Source organism: Bombus flavifrons, chromosome 6, assembly GCF_040668555.2.
Source record: "Bombus flavifrons isolate JBK064 chromosome 6, iyBomFlav1_principal, whole genome shotgun sequence".
NCBI classification, from domain to species: Eukaryota; Metazoa; Arthropoda; class Insecta; order Hymenoptera; family Apidae; genus Bombus; species Bombus flavifrons.
In genome coordinates this window covers 10,889,337-10,906,604 of record NC_138447.1, presented here as the reverse complement: position 1 = coordinate 10,906,604, position 17,268 = coordinate 10,889,337, and the positions used below count along the sequence as shown (strand labels likewise).

General features: G+C 39.6%; 1 protein-coding gene across 5 annotated transcripts in view; it reads left to right on the top strand.

Moving 5' to 3' along the window:
* The window catches only part of LOC138181007 (calmodulin), a 77,229-nt gene that overhangs the window by 47,277 nt on the left and 12,684 nt on the right, over positions 1-17,268 (top strand). For all 5 annotated transcript variants that reach the window (XM_069115447.1, XM_069115450.1, XM_069115446.1 and 2 more), the window contains exon 4: positions 3,722-3,837. In XM_069115447.1, the coding sequence (XP_068971548.1) occupies positions 3,722-3,837 (116 nt within the window). The remainder of the gene's footprint in view (positions 1-3,721; positions 3,838-17,268) is intronic.

Genomic DNA, 17,268 nt, shown 5'->3' with positions numbered 1-17,268 from the left:
GAGTACGCCTCTATTTATAGGGATATGGTTGAATAACATTCTTCACGGTTCACGGTTAAAACGAATTGGATGACCACAGAGGATGCAGCCAAGGTTCCATACCATTCGTTCGTCTTTTACGTTTTTCTCATGATCCGAGGGGAACATCGTTCAACAAATCCTGGCTTATTTAGACCCCGATCTATTTCTTCGTTTATGCTTGCATGCCGTATTCCACTTCTGTCGAACGCACGACGAATTTAAATTTGCTGTTTCTGCATCTGTAACGAACGATACCCTGGGTTGCTGTCACAAGCTCTATAAAATATTCCGCTACTCTTTTTTCCCCAATCTGTTCGCCCTTTGTGACACGTTTATTCGCGCGCAATTATTCACAAGTTTAGCGGTGTTTACGAATTACGGAAAATCCGTGGATGGGGGGCGATCGAAAGCCCTTCTATTCGTCGCTTTAACGCAAACAAACGAAAATAACTCTTCCTCCCGAATATCATCGACGGTATTTCGCGATTTAGAGTGAAGTATCGTTTCGAGAGGGATTGTAAAATGTACCAACAACCAACCGTTTGCTTTTTCGATGGCAAGAATTCCACGATACAATTTATTCCGAGAGCCGGATGAAAGTCTCGAAACAGACTCGGCTGGCTAATTTTCGAGGAGAGCGTCCGTTTCCCGTTTCTCGCCACGCTCATTGTCGATGAAGTCGCTAACTTACGACGGTGTTCCCTGCTCAAGATGCGTCAAGAGATTGCAAAGTGGCGGCACGGTTACTCTGGTTACGTCAACCGCGCGTCCCTGGAATTTACCATCTGATGTCCGGATAGGTAAACCAAGAGCACTTCGCGTGAACAGTGTCTGTATGTACCTTGCGTTTACGTGTCTCTCCGCGCTTGCGTTTACGTGTAAGTATACTGTAGTATATACAGAAGCGGAACAAACGGAGCGCCAAGGCGAACAGTTAAGCGTGACGCAGTTGCGCGAGTGCAAAGGTAACCGAGGCTCCTCTACTGCCAGACTATTAGCGTATCTAGACAGACTGCATCGCGTGTTTGTTGGCCTTTTGCGCAACGCCCTGCTTGCAAGGCGAGCACACGTTAATTCGTCGTAACAATATACTAATTAAAACTTGGGCATCCGCTTGAATAGCACGATCGTTTACACCGTACAATCTACGGCAACTATTTCACACGTGCAGGTCGTTTCTCGATCTCGGCACGTTCCCCGATTCCGTATGACTCGTGTAATTTTTAAACGCAAGAAGCTATTTTATTTTACAAATTTTTACAAACATTTTATTGATTTTTACAAATTTTACAAATGTATCACTGGTAGAAATATTCGTTTATTATCGATTAACGGGCTATAGTCTAATTACATGTATGCAGTACATGTCAGTCATATAAACAACGTATAAAAGTACAAACACAATGTCAAATCGCCATCTGCATCGCGAGCTTACACAAGGAGCATTTTAACGAAGAGATATTTCCGGCGAAAAAGTCCAGGCACTCGGCAAAGTGGTTAGCATATACAAATAGCGTACAATTAGCAAATTAAGAATACACGGTACACAAATCCAAGCTGTTGAACGTACATTGTTAACATAAAAAATATTGTTTCTCCTCCTATTTGTAGAAGGTACGCGGGTATTATTCGTGCTAAGGAACGGAAAATCAATATCAGTGGTTAAGGTTTTTTTTTTTTAAAGAAAAATCACGTCACGTATCTTCCTTTCATCTGCAAGCGATGTATTAAGCATACCAAGATCAAGCGATAATTATGAAATTATAGTTAGCAATATTATATCGCCAAAAATTCCTTTTAAATTATGTATATCGTTAGGTATTTCAAGTACAATTGGAATGTAGCTTCGCGATATTGTCGTTCATTGTCCGTTATCAGAGCAGGTTTCATTGTTCTCATCTTTTTCTCTACACACGCTGTTATACAGTTATGTAGTTTTTAGATAGATTTTTTGTTTAATTGAAATAGGTTACTCGGAAATTGATAAGCCGTTGGAACGTCCGACTCCCACTCAAATTTCCGACCGATAATCCAATTTGTCGACAAAAAAAAAAAAAAGAAAAAAAACGAAGGAAAAGCGCGTTCGAATAATTCTTCACGCCCGGGCGTTTAATCGCTCGAACAAACGAACGTTGCTTATCTCTGTACACGTACGCGATAGCACGACGTGCATAAGTTCACGTGGACACGAGGCTGATAATATTAGACACGTGATTGTGCACGTTTTATGTGTAGACGCGTTCGAAATCCGGCGGATTTTAGAAACATAATCGCGCGTAAATCGCGGCGCGCTCGCCCGGAATAATATTTCGGCCGTCTCAGGAGGACGAGAAATCCTGTAACGTCACAGAAAATTGCCGAGTTTCGAAAACACGACAGCTTTGCTCGAAGAAGACACGTACGAGTTTTATAGGTTGCGTTTTGCCGTATCTTTGACTTTTCCAACGGATACGCTTCCGTACAGATAGCGCTGCACCCATGTTTTACTTGACATCCTTTACAAGTGGATACGTGCACGAAATTCAACGCGATTATTCCATTTACAAAGCTGCTTTAAATACAATTTACCGGATGGCATAATTAACAGTGAATAATAATAATAAAGGAAGGTTGCCTGACGTTCTTAATTAAGTAAAATTTTCGTGTAATTTTTACAGAATTCCTATAATTTAGTTTCTGCGTAACTCGTGCAATTTTTAAACGCACGACAAATTATTTAATCCTTCGCCGTGTCATGTAGCGTCGATAGAGATATTATACCATGGAAAATTCTTGCCATGAACGAAGAATGAACAATTTCAGTACACAAAAAATTCCCCGCCAATCATCGGAAGCTCGAAACAATAGCCATTATACAGTCTGTACACACTAGTCGTTTGTTTGCCCGAGGGGAAGTGGCAAGAAGGTGCTTTTCTATCCGAGACAGTGGTTATTTATTTAAAGATGAAGGATACGACCAGAATGTTAGCTTTCGATGGTCTTCAGTCATGGAAAATTGTCACACTATCGAAAGCTCTCGGTGGGTTCTCGTGTATTTTCGTCGGTGCTTTCTCGAACGTGTTTCCCACGGGAATTATCACCGAGAGAATTTATATAGTTCCTTAACCAAGAAATTCTTCTATCTTCGTATATTTTGTCTACCGTTCCATATTTTACACGCGGTTGTACGATCGCGACAAAATAGGCGGCCAGGGAAGGGAAGATAGAAAAAGATGCAGATAATGGAAAACGCGATTTTCAGGATGGGAATGCGAAAGCGTGGAAAGCAGCTTTCGTATAAGAACGTCGAGCTTACATCCGAGTCGCCAAGTTTGTTAATCCCTCGATGTCGCGGCTTATGTCTTCTCATACTTTGCAACGTTCTTTTCATTCTCGGTACAAGAGTTTCTTTTCGAGTGGTAGTTTTGAAGTAAACTGAATCAGAATTGGGACTGTAAAAGGCGGGAATGATAAAATCTTTCTTTTGCACGGGTGAGAGATTGTATCCAGACAGGATGAATAGCGTGTACGCTGTAAAGCCTCATTTTTTTCTTTTAAATAGTTGTAACAGAAAAACGAAAAATGCAGAAATTCCAGTAGAACGGCGTTTGAGAATAAATGGTAGCCATGTTGCTGGCTGACGCCGAAAAAAAATTCTCTAAAAAAAGAATGAGACGATGTTGATGTACATGATGCGTTTGTTTTGTTTTTGTCATTTTAGGAGATGGAAATGTCAGCTTCGAAGAGTTCGTGGAAATCGTGAGCAACATAGGTGCGAGCGAAACCGCTCCTACCGATCAGGATCAGGAAGAGCAGGAGCTGAGGGATGCGTTTCGGGTACGTTTGCCTTTTATCTTTTTCCCTTTGTTCCTTGGAATCTCCACTCCACGCTGTTTCAACGTGATTGCCAGCATGGAAAACACGGTACAGATACGATTTCACTGAACGGCCAGTCAGTTTCATTTAACTATTTAACAATCGCTTGATATCGTTTTGAGTGTACCCGCCGCGTTCTCCACACGGCCAATCTGCAATGGATCGTTTCAAAGTGTTCTGACAGCGTGAATTTTCCTATTGAAATTATATAGAGTCACGGGAGTTAACGAACAGTGATGGAAATCGATAGATTAATCTGCGTGTTCATAGCGAAGCGTCAAGGGAATAGATTTATTAGTCGAGCATGAAGGTGTGAGATAATGTTAATCGTAACGATAGACAGGTTGATAATTATTTTGAACTTTGATGAAAATTAGCAGGTAAAGATAAGAAGTTGAAAATTTAGAAAAATTCAAATTCAAATAATCGAGAATTAAAAAATGTGAAAATCCAAAAGATCGAAGGTTGGAGAATTTAAAGATTTAAAGATATTTAAACCCAAAATCTTACACGTTCAAATGTACAATATTAAGCGAAATAATTAAAACTTGTTAGGTTTCCTATGCTGAAACTAGAATGATCACGTACAAGAGCAAGGAAATCGATTTATGTACGAACTACCTGATCAACTCAGGGTCTTTGCTAGTGAACGAGATACGTACGGATTCGAGTCTCGCGTTTGCTGGCGCTGAAATTTTCGGTACACGTCCGCTCGGACAAGATATGTATAAAGCAGCAATGATGCCAGTAGTTTACATTCCCATGCGCATATATGTACCATAACGTAGTGTCTCTACGTGAAAAGTAGCAGGTCCCTTAGGAAATGTAAATCCTTGCAAGAAGGAAATCACGAGAACAGCTTCACGCGCGGAATCGTGCTCGATGCTGGGCACCGGTCTGTTGTCTTCCGGTAAAGTAACGTCAATGTGGCTAGTTTCTGAGAGAGTTGAAGCGTAAATCCGTTTAACGTTATTGAATCACAAGTTCCTCGTTTTCTCCTTATCGAACGATATCATCTTTTACCATCTATCTTCGATTTGTCATAAATTTATTCGGAACTGAGAGAGTTAACGATAACGATGCAACGATACGCGACGATCTGTCGAAGGAATCGTCCTCGAATCGAAGAAACGCAGAATTATCGCATCTGTCGAAAGTCTCCACTTTCTATTCCACTTACATGGAATTGAATCCATCGAAAGGAAGGTTAAAAAACACGACGATTGAAACAGTTAAGTCGATCGCGACATCGAGGACGCGGCTCTTTGTTCCCGTAGAACGACGACGCGGTTTGCGTTCAACTGGTCCGTCAAGCGTATCGTACCTATGCTTCAATACAAACGTTAATAATAATTGTCAGATAACGAGTAACGAACGACAGATTTCGTTCCAAGGCACAAAGCTTTTGCGCGCAGCAACTGCAGAAGTGTTCTACAAAGAAGCCACGTCCGTGTCGTTCCGTCCCGTTCTGACCAATTCCAATTAATTCTCGCACGCGCGCCACGAATTTGTCCGACGAACGCGCAACCGACTACCTTTGTTCCAATGACATCGAATATACCACGCGTAGGCGGCTGCCATTTTTGGAATGTCTCTTCTTTGGAAGAACGTTTCTATGTTACGAATGAGTTAGTTTGGTAGAGTAGTTTCAGCTAATGCTTCAAATTTTCCGCAAGCTGACTGTCCTAGTTAGCTTAATCGTTGCATCATTAACTACAGAGACGAGACTAGGAATTTATTGATCGTTGGATAATTGAATTATCAAGCTATCGAAGCGATCCACTGACAAATAACAGATTTCACTTTGTGCCAACGGGTCCGCGAATATCTCAAAAGGTTCAAGCAATTAGTTCCAACGAACGAATCATTGACTCTTGTTTGATCGCAAAAGACATCCGAAGAAACGGGATAGCAAATGCCTCTTTGGTGTTCACGATGCTTGTCGCGAGACGGACGAGACACTCGCTTTCGTGTTTTATATCCTTTAAAAAGCATCGCGACATGTCGGCGATTTTAAGCTGCTATGCAACGATGCGCATTAAGTGGAAGTTTTTCATTCGACGGGAGAAATTAGATTCGTCGATGTCGTGTGACATTTGCACGAGACACCGCACCGCTTTATTACTCTGAGACGCTTGTTTCCACGCGGGTTGCTGTTTTCCAAACGACCGTCGCATCTTTATCGACTCCGCTTTGTCTCGTTGTTTTTCTCGATGTTTGCGGAAGATCCTTCCCTTGTGCGGCAGAGTAAACGGTACACCGATAGGTTGTACTTAAACAACGATAATGCGACTGGATATTGTCATTGGCGATCGTGGCTCTTAATAAACTGTTTCAAAATGGAATAAAATGTAGAAATAGGGAAGAAGAAACGAAAATATAAAGAATAACGCGATTCTCATCTAGCGAAAAGAAATAACAATTTCTCACCAGCCTGTTCTTTCCCTGTACGAGTTTCTAATGCTCTCTCGTTTCTTGGACCATGCAAACGTTTGCAACCTGTTCGTCGGTGATTTAGAACGAACATATATTCTCCTCAATGTCCAGATTTGAATCAAGCGAAGAAATTTTAATCCGATGAATCCACATTCGCGAAAAGAAACGAACGTTCCCCGAAATAGCGTTAATAACGGAACGATGACTGGAAAGGCGTCCATTTCCAAGTTCTAATTGATAAATTGAAGTCTAAACAAGTTTGTCTCGGCAACGAAGCCTCTTGGCTATTGCGCAATACGGAATGGCTCAAAGCGTCCAGCTTCGAGTAATTTAAAATTCCCTCGAATCTAAGTTTTCCCATTTGTGCCACGAAATCCATGAATTGTGTTCCTCAACGAGACCTCCTTTCGTTGACTTCGTAACGGGTTTCTTCTCTTTTCGCTAAACGGCGAACACAGGAGTAATTGAAGAAGAATTTCTCGCAGCTGAAACTACGTTCGGTCTGCTTCTCTTTTCTCCTCTCTCTGTGCACACTTTATAATAATTTCAGGCGACAGGGGGAATACTTGACGAGCTGGATAAAGCTCAAAAGCGGTCAGGATCAAAGAGGATAGTAGCCGGGTTAGAAAGTTCTTGGCCAGGAACGTGGCGGCCTCCGAATTCGAAGCGAGCGACACTGGTTGCAAGATTCAAGCTGAATCCTTCCGGATCATCATCGTTCTTCTCTGCCGCGAGAGAAGTTGGTCGCGCATCGACCGAATAAAGAAGGTGACAACGAGAAAACGAAGAAAGTTTCAGTCTCCTCCGCGCGTGACGTAATCAAACTCAGAGCGAACCGATGGGATTACGTTGGTCCTTGCAAATCCCCGTTTAACGTTTCGTACCGTGCACCCACCTCGTTTGTCGTTATCTTAATGAAGAAAGCGTGTGCCACATTCGAATAGTTCTTTCGAGAGATTTTCCCGACAATGTTTCGTTTCGAGGATAGGTCGAACTTATGAGAGAGTTCTTCTCATTTTCTCGATTGTACGGCTCGCGAAAGTACCTGAACACTTATCATAGAAAACTTTCACGTACGTATCATATGTATAAAATTTATTAATATTTCATTATCTACGTGAGATACATCTGTCAGGATTACACTGGTAAAATTTGAAATCAGTTTGGAAAATATTCAGGCTTATTGATATAATCAATTTTATTTTATTTATTGGATAATTGGATATTGGATTATTGGATAATCGACTATATAAATACCTGTGTGATCTCTATAAAATAAAAGCTTGCACTAGATATCTTGTAGATTATAGATATCTTCTATGTGGATTTTCAGATTTATTCCAAACTTTAGCAACATAACCGTAATAGTTGAATCTTATTACAGTGTTAATGAAATTAGCAAAAGAAAAAAAATGAGCAAATTAAAAAAATTTCGAATGTTTCCTGTAATACAAGTAACACATTTGTAAAAGGTATTTATAAATGTTTGAATAACTTTGCGAGCTATTATATTTTTCTGATGCATTCTTCTCTTTCTAATATTTACTCCCTTGTTGATTGTTAAAACAACAGTTTTGCAAACATGTAACTGCTGTTTTTCGACGCGGTGCTTTAAACGTAGCCATAATGGAATATGTTTTTACAAGTAAAACTGTTTGAGATCTTGTATACTATAGGTTTGTAAGTTTGTTGAGGCATTGTTGATCGTTAGAATTGCAAAAGCAACAAGTTTCCGTGTATCGATTTTACAGTCTACAAAACTTCATTCTATCTAGTTGTTATCAATTTGTTACACAAACATTGTATTCTTGCTGTAGACAGCTGCTACTACTTTCACGTGCCTACTTTTTCTTTTATACTGTAGAGCTCCGTTTATCTAAACTTGATATAAATTCATCAAGGGATAAACTGCAATAAAACTTGAGTTTATATAGAAGTTTTCCGAGCTCCCCCATCTATGATATTTCGTTCATATAATAGAAATCCACTTTCGGAAATGTAATTTTAATCGGCAGAAGTTTACTTAATCAATTCGACGCTATGAATTTATATAAGAATTTCGAAAAACAATTCAAAATTATTTTTAGTGCTTACAGCTGTGTTGCTTCGAAATAAATCTTCGATTTACGGTATGTATCACTTGTCGTGCTCAAACCTAAAGATATATTTCAAGCCTAAAAGCTATAATTTGCCATTCATATGTCTATAATATATGCTATAAGCGATGAATTCATAAAATTTCATATTTTTCGCACTTTGACTATCAAGTAATTTCGACAGCGTAGCGCATGCTTCATCGTAATAAGTAAACAGCGTATGATAAACGCGCGTCGACGAAACATCTGAGCGTTGAAAGCGTTAATCGAGTAATAACTAATATGTCATTCCAATATATACATTTGAAATAAATGTAGTTCTACTGGCAAAGAGTAGCATCTTTACGAGCATATTCTACTCGGAGAAAATTAGATAACAATAATCGAAATACGACATAAAGATTTTCTCGTGCAGCTGTCGCTTTTCATTTCGTTTCGCAGCCGAGAACGAGAGAGAAATTTCGTTCCGGTAATCTAGCGGATCTGAGACGCGAGATTTCACAAGTTTTCCAGTTGCACGCTTAATGCCCTCTCGGAACGGGTCTGAGCTTATCTTGAGCGACAATGAGCAAGAATGCCGCGTGGTGTAACGACCTACTTTCATTTACGTATGTACGCGAAATTCAACGAGTACTCAGCGAAAAATCGGAGGCGTTTTTTAACTGAAAATCTCGCGGAATCAAACGGTGATTAAACGTAGGTATGAAAAGATGATCCTTTTTGAGACTAACTGAATCGAATAGAAGTTTTCTGCTGACCAGGGTGTAACAGGTTTGTCAGTTTTCAACGGGGAAATTGATAAAGTCGAGGAGGAGGAATTATCGTCACCTTTGGAAAGCGAAACGCGCCAAGGATGGCGCTAATGGAACCGCCCTCGATCGATTTCCGTATTAAGATTCGCTTTCAATATCGAGGCCACAAATAAACCTTCGACGGATGTGTCGATGAATAATTCGTCATACCGGGAGAAATAAACACGGAAGAGAAAATACACGGTGTTCCTTCTTCGTGAAAAGTAATCTAATCGAAGAAAGCGTAACTGAAAGAAAATGCCAGCTACTCCAGTTACCAAGAATCTTTCGTCCGATGGTTAGCTAAAAGGTAGCTTTCAAGCTTCGAAAAAGTACTGCAACGAAAACCGCAGCGAACCACTGGTCTTTCGTGTAGTACAAAGGGAACGTCCATTAGTCCTTTCGGCGTAATACGATTCAATCTCGTGACCATTTTTTTCGTTCGATTCTTTTGGATTGTTTAAATCCATCGCGTATACATCGCTGAATTCGTGGAACAATTTACGGCTGGTCGTTCAATGAGTAGAGTCGAATTCCCGGTGAATTTGATCGTAAAACAAAAACAAAGTGACTGCATAGAGCGAATACTATTGTATGGAATGCAAACGTCTATATAGTTTTGTATCAAATGGGTTAGTTTCGATGTGAGTACCATCGAGGAAGTATATGATTTCGTCGACATATCGTAGATAATTCGATCAAATTCTTCGAAGAGAAAATAAACTTTTTGGTCATATGTAGTGTACGATAGATTTGACGATCGTCGATACGCGATTTCCAGATGGAAATCAACGCGAATTAAGTAACCATTTAAATTAGATTCCTAATGAGAAATAATATCGTTAAACACACTAATTTGCAAACGTATTGTCTCGTATATTTCGTCATCGACAGTACTACGTGATTACTGTCAAATTTTGTTTGATTCTATGGATAGAAAATATAATGCATTCAAAATATATGCACTTACATTGTTAGTTTATTATACAATTGGTTATACGGCTACAATAAACGTGATAATTGCATTCAATGGAATTTGGGTTGCGTGGATTTTATACGACGCAAGGTGTGTACTACGTGACAATGTCGCGCGGGAAGTATAGCACCAGGCGCATTTGTTAATTATGATTTTTATTTTCGTAAGAGATGCCGCGTCGTAACGAATTCTACAACATTTCACAGAATATACGATGGGTCATATGCATACGTATGCGGTGGAATAATACAACGAATGCTGAAAAATCCTATTATCCATCCTACCGCTTTTTCCATTCCATAAAGAATTCTGCGGGCAACTATGACAATTATTAAATTGTCAATCTGCTGTTTTTTATCGTTCGTAACATTATTTGATTATTAATTTAATTCACTTATCTTTTCACATTTACTATGTATACGACGAAATTAAATTTATCTATATCCTACAATTTAATCACCAACTGATCAACTTTTTATTTGTTCCTTGACAATTCGACACCAGAAACATTTATTTGTGAAACAATTTAGAAATATTTACCGGTATATACTGAATTCAGAAATATTTTTCCATACCTACAAAATATAATATATGTTAATTTAGATACAGAGACAATGTTTAGAACGAATTACGTTTGTATACGCTTCGATGCACGCTACAATGAGCTGATACTGCAACGAATAAGTATCTAATTAGTACATTCTAGCGTATCCCGCTGAAACAACTTTTTATCACGAATTGCGTTTCCCTTGAAAACATAGATTCCCCGGACTATTCGTTAGAACATACGTTTCTGCAGCCAGGAGTCGATCGGTTCGCTTTTCCGTTCCTTTTTTTTTTCACCTGGTCTGACTCGTATGTGCTCGAGTTCCAGAAGTCGATAACGTACTTTCGACACGTGATCGTACCTATTCGTCCTCATTTCCAGCGCAGCGATAATGTACCACCCACGCGCAGTTATCGTACATATTAGTTAGTTGAACGAGCTTAGCCACCTCAATACGCGTTCCGCCGAACTAACTTCGTCTTATGATGGCGGCTTTAAAGGCCGTTTGTCGTTCATCTTGCCGATGGCGAGATCTCCTGAGTCTCCGCGTTTCCATCGTTCCAACACGTTCCAGCCATAATTCCGAAATATATTTCGTGCAATTTGTCTCGTTTGCGAAGCGCGTGCAACGTGCAATTCGTAAACGAGAATTTAGTGCGATTACAAGCGTTTTAGTTGAAAAAATGGGAAACGAAAATTGTCACCTCCTGTGGCAGTATATTCGGTGAAATGGAGGAAACAAGTGTAGAATGGAGTAAAGCAGCCGTTTTTTCCTCAATTTGAGGTAACGAGGATTCGCAAACGCTTGTAATCTTCGGATATAATGGCGCAAACAAAAGGAAAGAAAAATTGTTGAGAAAATACCTGGGAATTCATCGGTCGGTTGCGGCGAGCTTTGGATTCTTACCAGACACAGACTCGCCTTTATTTTCCATTTACACGAGTTGTATGAAGACATAGCTCGTGTAATGCGAATCAACGTTGTCGGAAGTTTGTCTGCTTGTGATTGTTCCGCAAACACTAACTTGTTAACCGGCAAGGACAAGTTAAATTGTCACTTGGATCAGTACTCTCTTGGAGATATAATAATTCTGTTATTCAGAGATCCTTCTTTCTTACGTTTTATTTGTCTTACAAATAAACGATGCTGTGTTTATATGTATTTGCAAGTATATAACAAATTGTCTTTATTAACTCTTAACTCCATGATTGTAGAAGGTTTTAGTTGGCTACCAGGTTAAAAGTAAAGATCGTCACGAATTGATTCGCGATAATACAACGAGAGATTGTATCATCAAGTATCGGACGAATTAACTGTGCTTAGTTAGCTTTGACTAACAAATTTAACAAACCCATGTTAGTTACCATTTCCTTGATTGCACTGCTAAAATGTAATGTAAACAACGTCGATATACCTATGCAACGTCGCAACAGAAATAGAAGTCCTCCGTTTCTCGTACGCCTTTGCTCAAGAAAGTGTTCCCAATTTGTTGATATTCGACGGACAGAGGCAAATGAATCATTTGCGATTCCGGCAACTGTTGTTCAAATAAATCGATCGCAGTTGTGTACTGCGTGTCGAGATATAGCGAAGTCGTAAATTAAACTGAGAAGTAGTAGCGGCTACTAATATTTTAAGCTTCGGATACACTCGAGACCACTACATTTTGTTTTATCTGTTGTGTATAAAAAGAATAATGCGACCTACGACTAATGTGTTCTATTCACAGGCAGAAAACCAGTAAATATTGATTACTGTCCCAAGTATTAAAAAACGAAAAGAAAATGTCAATACAAATATAAGGTTTTATTTCAATATATCGTATAAAATGTAAATTACGTTGACTCCACATTGAAAACTTATTCTCATTGGAAAGATATTGATATGAAGCTTTCATTATTATTTGTACATTATTTATCTAACATTATTCAAATTATGTACAGATTATTTAGAATATTAGCATTTCGTTTTTATCGATTGAAGTACGATTATTCGACGTGAAACACCAAGCATTAGGTTGTCCGAAAAGTTTTTTTCGTTTCATAAGCTGATAATAGATGCACAACAATTTCTGTTTTATATTATTTTATTGAATTAGATATGATCTATTTCATTTTATTTCTATTATTATGTTCGTGCATAACTCAATAAACTAATATAAAACAAAAGACATTGTGCGTCTGATATTTCCTTATAAAACGAAAGAAATTTTTCGGACAACCGTACTTTATTGTTAAGGAACTAATTTTACCCTCCATTAATTCTACGATTCCGCTATATCATAACCCAAGATTATGATAACTTATCATAATAGCTATCAAATTTAGAAAATAGTCTGATAGTCTGTCTCTGCTATCCACGAGTGCCTTTACCATCTACGCATTCTCACCACTCTACAGCAGAGCTGACCGAGCCACGATCCACAAAAGATCAAAAAAAGTATAGCGCTCTACTACCTATTATTTAGTATATTAGAATGACTGGTTTATATGCACGAGGCGCGCAATTCTGTGCATCTGCCAATGCGTAAAAGTGAAAAGGCCTTGGTGGAGATAAACTTTCTGGAGAACGAGAACCGGAGGTATGTGGAGCGGCGCGTCGCAAAAGGGAGCGTGTCAAACCGTTGAGCCACAATACATTCTAATGACTGTACCATCGTAGCTCGACCACAAGGACATTCATCCTGCCGTCGTTTTCGTGTACCATTCTTCTTTCCGCCGTGCCGTCTACATACACTTTCCTAGCCATTCCACGGCCTTTGTTGCCTGGTCTTCCCTTTCTTCTCTTTCTCCACCAACCAACCGTTTCTACTCGTTCCCTTTTTCTCCCTTCCTTTTCGTCTTGGCCGGCTGCGTTTATACTATTTCCTCGAGCGTTTCTCGATTATCAGGGAAAAAATCTTCGTCTCGTCGTCCTCCCTATGATCCTTCATGCATATATTCAAGCTGGAATCCGGTAAGAAAAATCACCACCGCGATATCAATTTAATCATCCTCTGTTCTTCCGTTTATCCAAGAAATCGTTGCATATTAATTCGAATACGATACCATTTCCATGGAATATTCGTCTCCTTTCGTCCGTTAACGAGGCTCGTATTACCATCCCTGGTCAGGGGTCAATTTGTCAGCCAGATAAAACTCGAGTATTATTTCATTCGTTATTCGATGTTGAATATCAGTACATTTAACCAAGTTATGGTTTTCATTGCGGTATCACGTGTAGAAATTCCCGTTCGTAAATACACAAGAGGACATCAACTGGTCTCGTAAAGAGCATAATAATTGATCTAGTCTATCAGGAAACTAAATATATAAAATCATTTATAGAATTCGTAGGATCAAAAAGCGACAAATACGGTAAGAAGACCAGTGATACTGTTGAGAATTTTGGATCTTAATTGCCGAAATAATGCTATAGGAACATTAAATTTACACTTAGAATTTATATTAGAATAGTTATATATTTATCTGATAAACGATTTCAAAGATATTCATCGATACTCACTTGCACGCGTCTCACCTTCTTCCATACCACACTGTTAACTGAACAGTTTACATTGCTTTGTTTTCGAGGCGCCGCGCACACGCATACTTCCATACACTCGTATTCACATACATGTATCACTACTACGCGATCAATCTAGTCTAGCACATAAAATTATACATATCACGATAGATATGAATGCCGAGATTGGCTGAAACCCTTAAAGAAAGACACGACGAATATAGGTAAAAAAGGAATTTAATCGAATTGTACGTAACTGGTGTTATTATAATATTGAGTGCATGAGTTCTTTAAAGCGTAGGATTTCAAATGAGATTTGTTAAAGACTTTAATAATTCCCTAGTAATCGTTCATTTTATTACACAATTTAACCTTTCATAGACGTCTTAATACTTATGAACAGACATATATCTATACATACATACGTACATAGATATAACAAAGCAATTTGCGGTATCCAGAGAACGACCTGTTCGCCGTTGCGTGCGGCCTACACTCAGTCTTGCTATTAACGACCCGTTCCTCTTCCTTCTCCTCGTTCCATTCTCGAAGCCATTACGTGCTTACGCGCGGACGCACGCTATCGGCCGACGCTGGTCACTTTTACCGCTCCATTTAGCTTCTCGTATCCACTCACGATCGCGGCAGCTTGAAATTTAAAAAAATAATTTTCGCCTCGTTTTCAAGCAATTATCTCCACGAGGAGACTAACGCGTGCTCTTCGACCCACGCGATCGTAAAAGTTATCGAAATTTTTTAATCGATTCGAATGAATTTTCAGCTTAATATCGAGTGCTAATGACTTCTCGCGGTACTCGTTTTCCCTGCTCGTTTTACCACGCAGAATTAATTTAGTTTTAGATTCGATGATCGACGATCGTCTCGTTGGCAATCATATTGTCTGGAAATCAAGCTTGTTGTCAGGCTGAGTATCTGGCTTCGTAATAGGCGAGGCGGAATATTTATCGTGGGAAGTATACATATATCGTGGACCGCCTTTATTCGATACGAATTAATTAACTTCGTTTTATCGCGCATCAAATATCCCTTGGAAAATCAACGATTAAATGTTAATAATGACGAGGAACAAACATCGTATCGAAATCCCTAGGTGCGTAATACGCTTCATTACACACGTCCTATCGTTGATTATTCGATTAACAATGGTAGGAGAATAAACGATGGCGGTGTGAAAGCGCTTGGAGTCGTTGGCTTCGCGGCGTGAGAGAGCGATTCAACCCGTCACTCGCGTTGAAAGCTTCGCCTCGATCGCTTTAAATCGCCTAACGCGCGCTTAAAGAGTTTAGCGAGCCGGCATTGGGGTCAGACGCGACGTATCGCAGTGTCCCGAGTCGATATTTTAATCTCCGTGGCCTGGCGAGCGCGCCGGCAGCCGGATTGTAGCCAGGCACCGGCGAATAAAAAAAAAAGGGAAGGGAGGAAGAGAAAGAAAGGAAAAAGAGCCGGAAAACACGAGAGAAAAAAGTGAAAAGCGAGGAAGAAAGCGAGAAACGGCTTCGAAAGAACGGGATAAAACGATCGAGAGTATAGCGGATGACCAGTAAGATTTATTACGTTCGTTGAGGAAGGGGAAAGAGGCGAAAGGGTGAACATTAGAGAAAAGCTAACAAGGACAAAAATATCGAGAGAGAAAAAAAAACGCGACAGCGATCTCTTGCCAAACGTCATATTCCATGATCTGCATTCTGAAATGTTGGTCTTCTTCCTTTTCTTTTGTTTGTTAAATACAAACCGTATTTTGCGCGGTTCCGGGAGTCAATTCGCGCAGTGAAATATGAATCGTTTTAACGTATATAATTAATGGAGTATGTTATTCATTGCGCGATCGATGTTATTCAACCGTGAACAAATTAAATTTCAAAATGGAAATGTATTGGTATTTACATGTTGGAGGTATGAGTTTTATCAGTTAACGATATCGAATTTGTAAAACAATTTGATGCGTTCAAATTAATTACCTGTAATTCTACGATGTCAAGTAGAAATGCAATTTTTGCGTGGCGTCTACGAATAAACGAATTGCAGAAAAGAATATCCAAACGAATCGAAAAGCAACAAGGTTCAAAATCTGAGAGGTCGTTGAATATGCAGATCGCTGCACCGAATAAACAATTTATTGTCTGTAAGGAACACGCATCGATAGGAAGAAAAATGGAATAATCTGTGAACCGGAGAAATCTACGACGAGCAGAAGAGAGTCAAAACTCTAGATCGTGTGCCAGGAGTATTGGTATGCAAATATTATATGTTGCTCGCCCTTTGAGTCAGTTGAAAGCTACAGAGAGTCCAATTTAAGTTAATTTAAACCAGCAAAGGACTACTGTAACATCGTCAAAAACGAACATCCATCGTGAGTCAACGGTGTTTCTTCGACCACGGCAGAAAACCAGAAACGTTATCTTCTCGCCTTACTAACGGTGTAATCGCTCCTTAATCGACAAAAGTGGCTTTTCATTGGATTTACGCGAGGCAAATAGAAAAGGTACGCGCCCAGCTAATAGGAAAGATATGCCCTTGTAAGCGAGCCACTTTTAATATCACAAAGTGTATGCTTTGAAAGAAGAGGATGAAACAATGGGCTAATTGGTTATCACGAAAGGAATCGAAGGGTGCGAGGAATTGGAGCGAATCTTAATATTCCGGATGCGAGTGGCCCGACACTTGGGAAATTTTTTATGTTCTTACAGCCTCGATTACGTTCGTCACGTGCCAACGTCCTAACGTCTCGCGATTATCACCTTATCGCAGTAGCGACTGCCATTCCCTTCTATAATCCTTTTTTCGATTTTCTCTCGTACCTGCCTCTGGTCGTGCCAAATTTCGACGATTTGTCCGGGATTCGCGATAAAGCTGAGGAACTTATTTGGTTATCTGACTCGTAGCCTGGCAAGAGTCTGGCATGATTTATTCTATCGCTGGTACACGTTTGCGCGAGACAAACGAGCGTATGCATGAGAGAACAGCATAAGGCGATCTTAGATCAGAGATCATAGGGTGAATTGGATACGAAAAATCGGCTA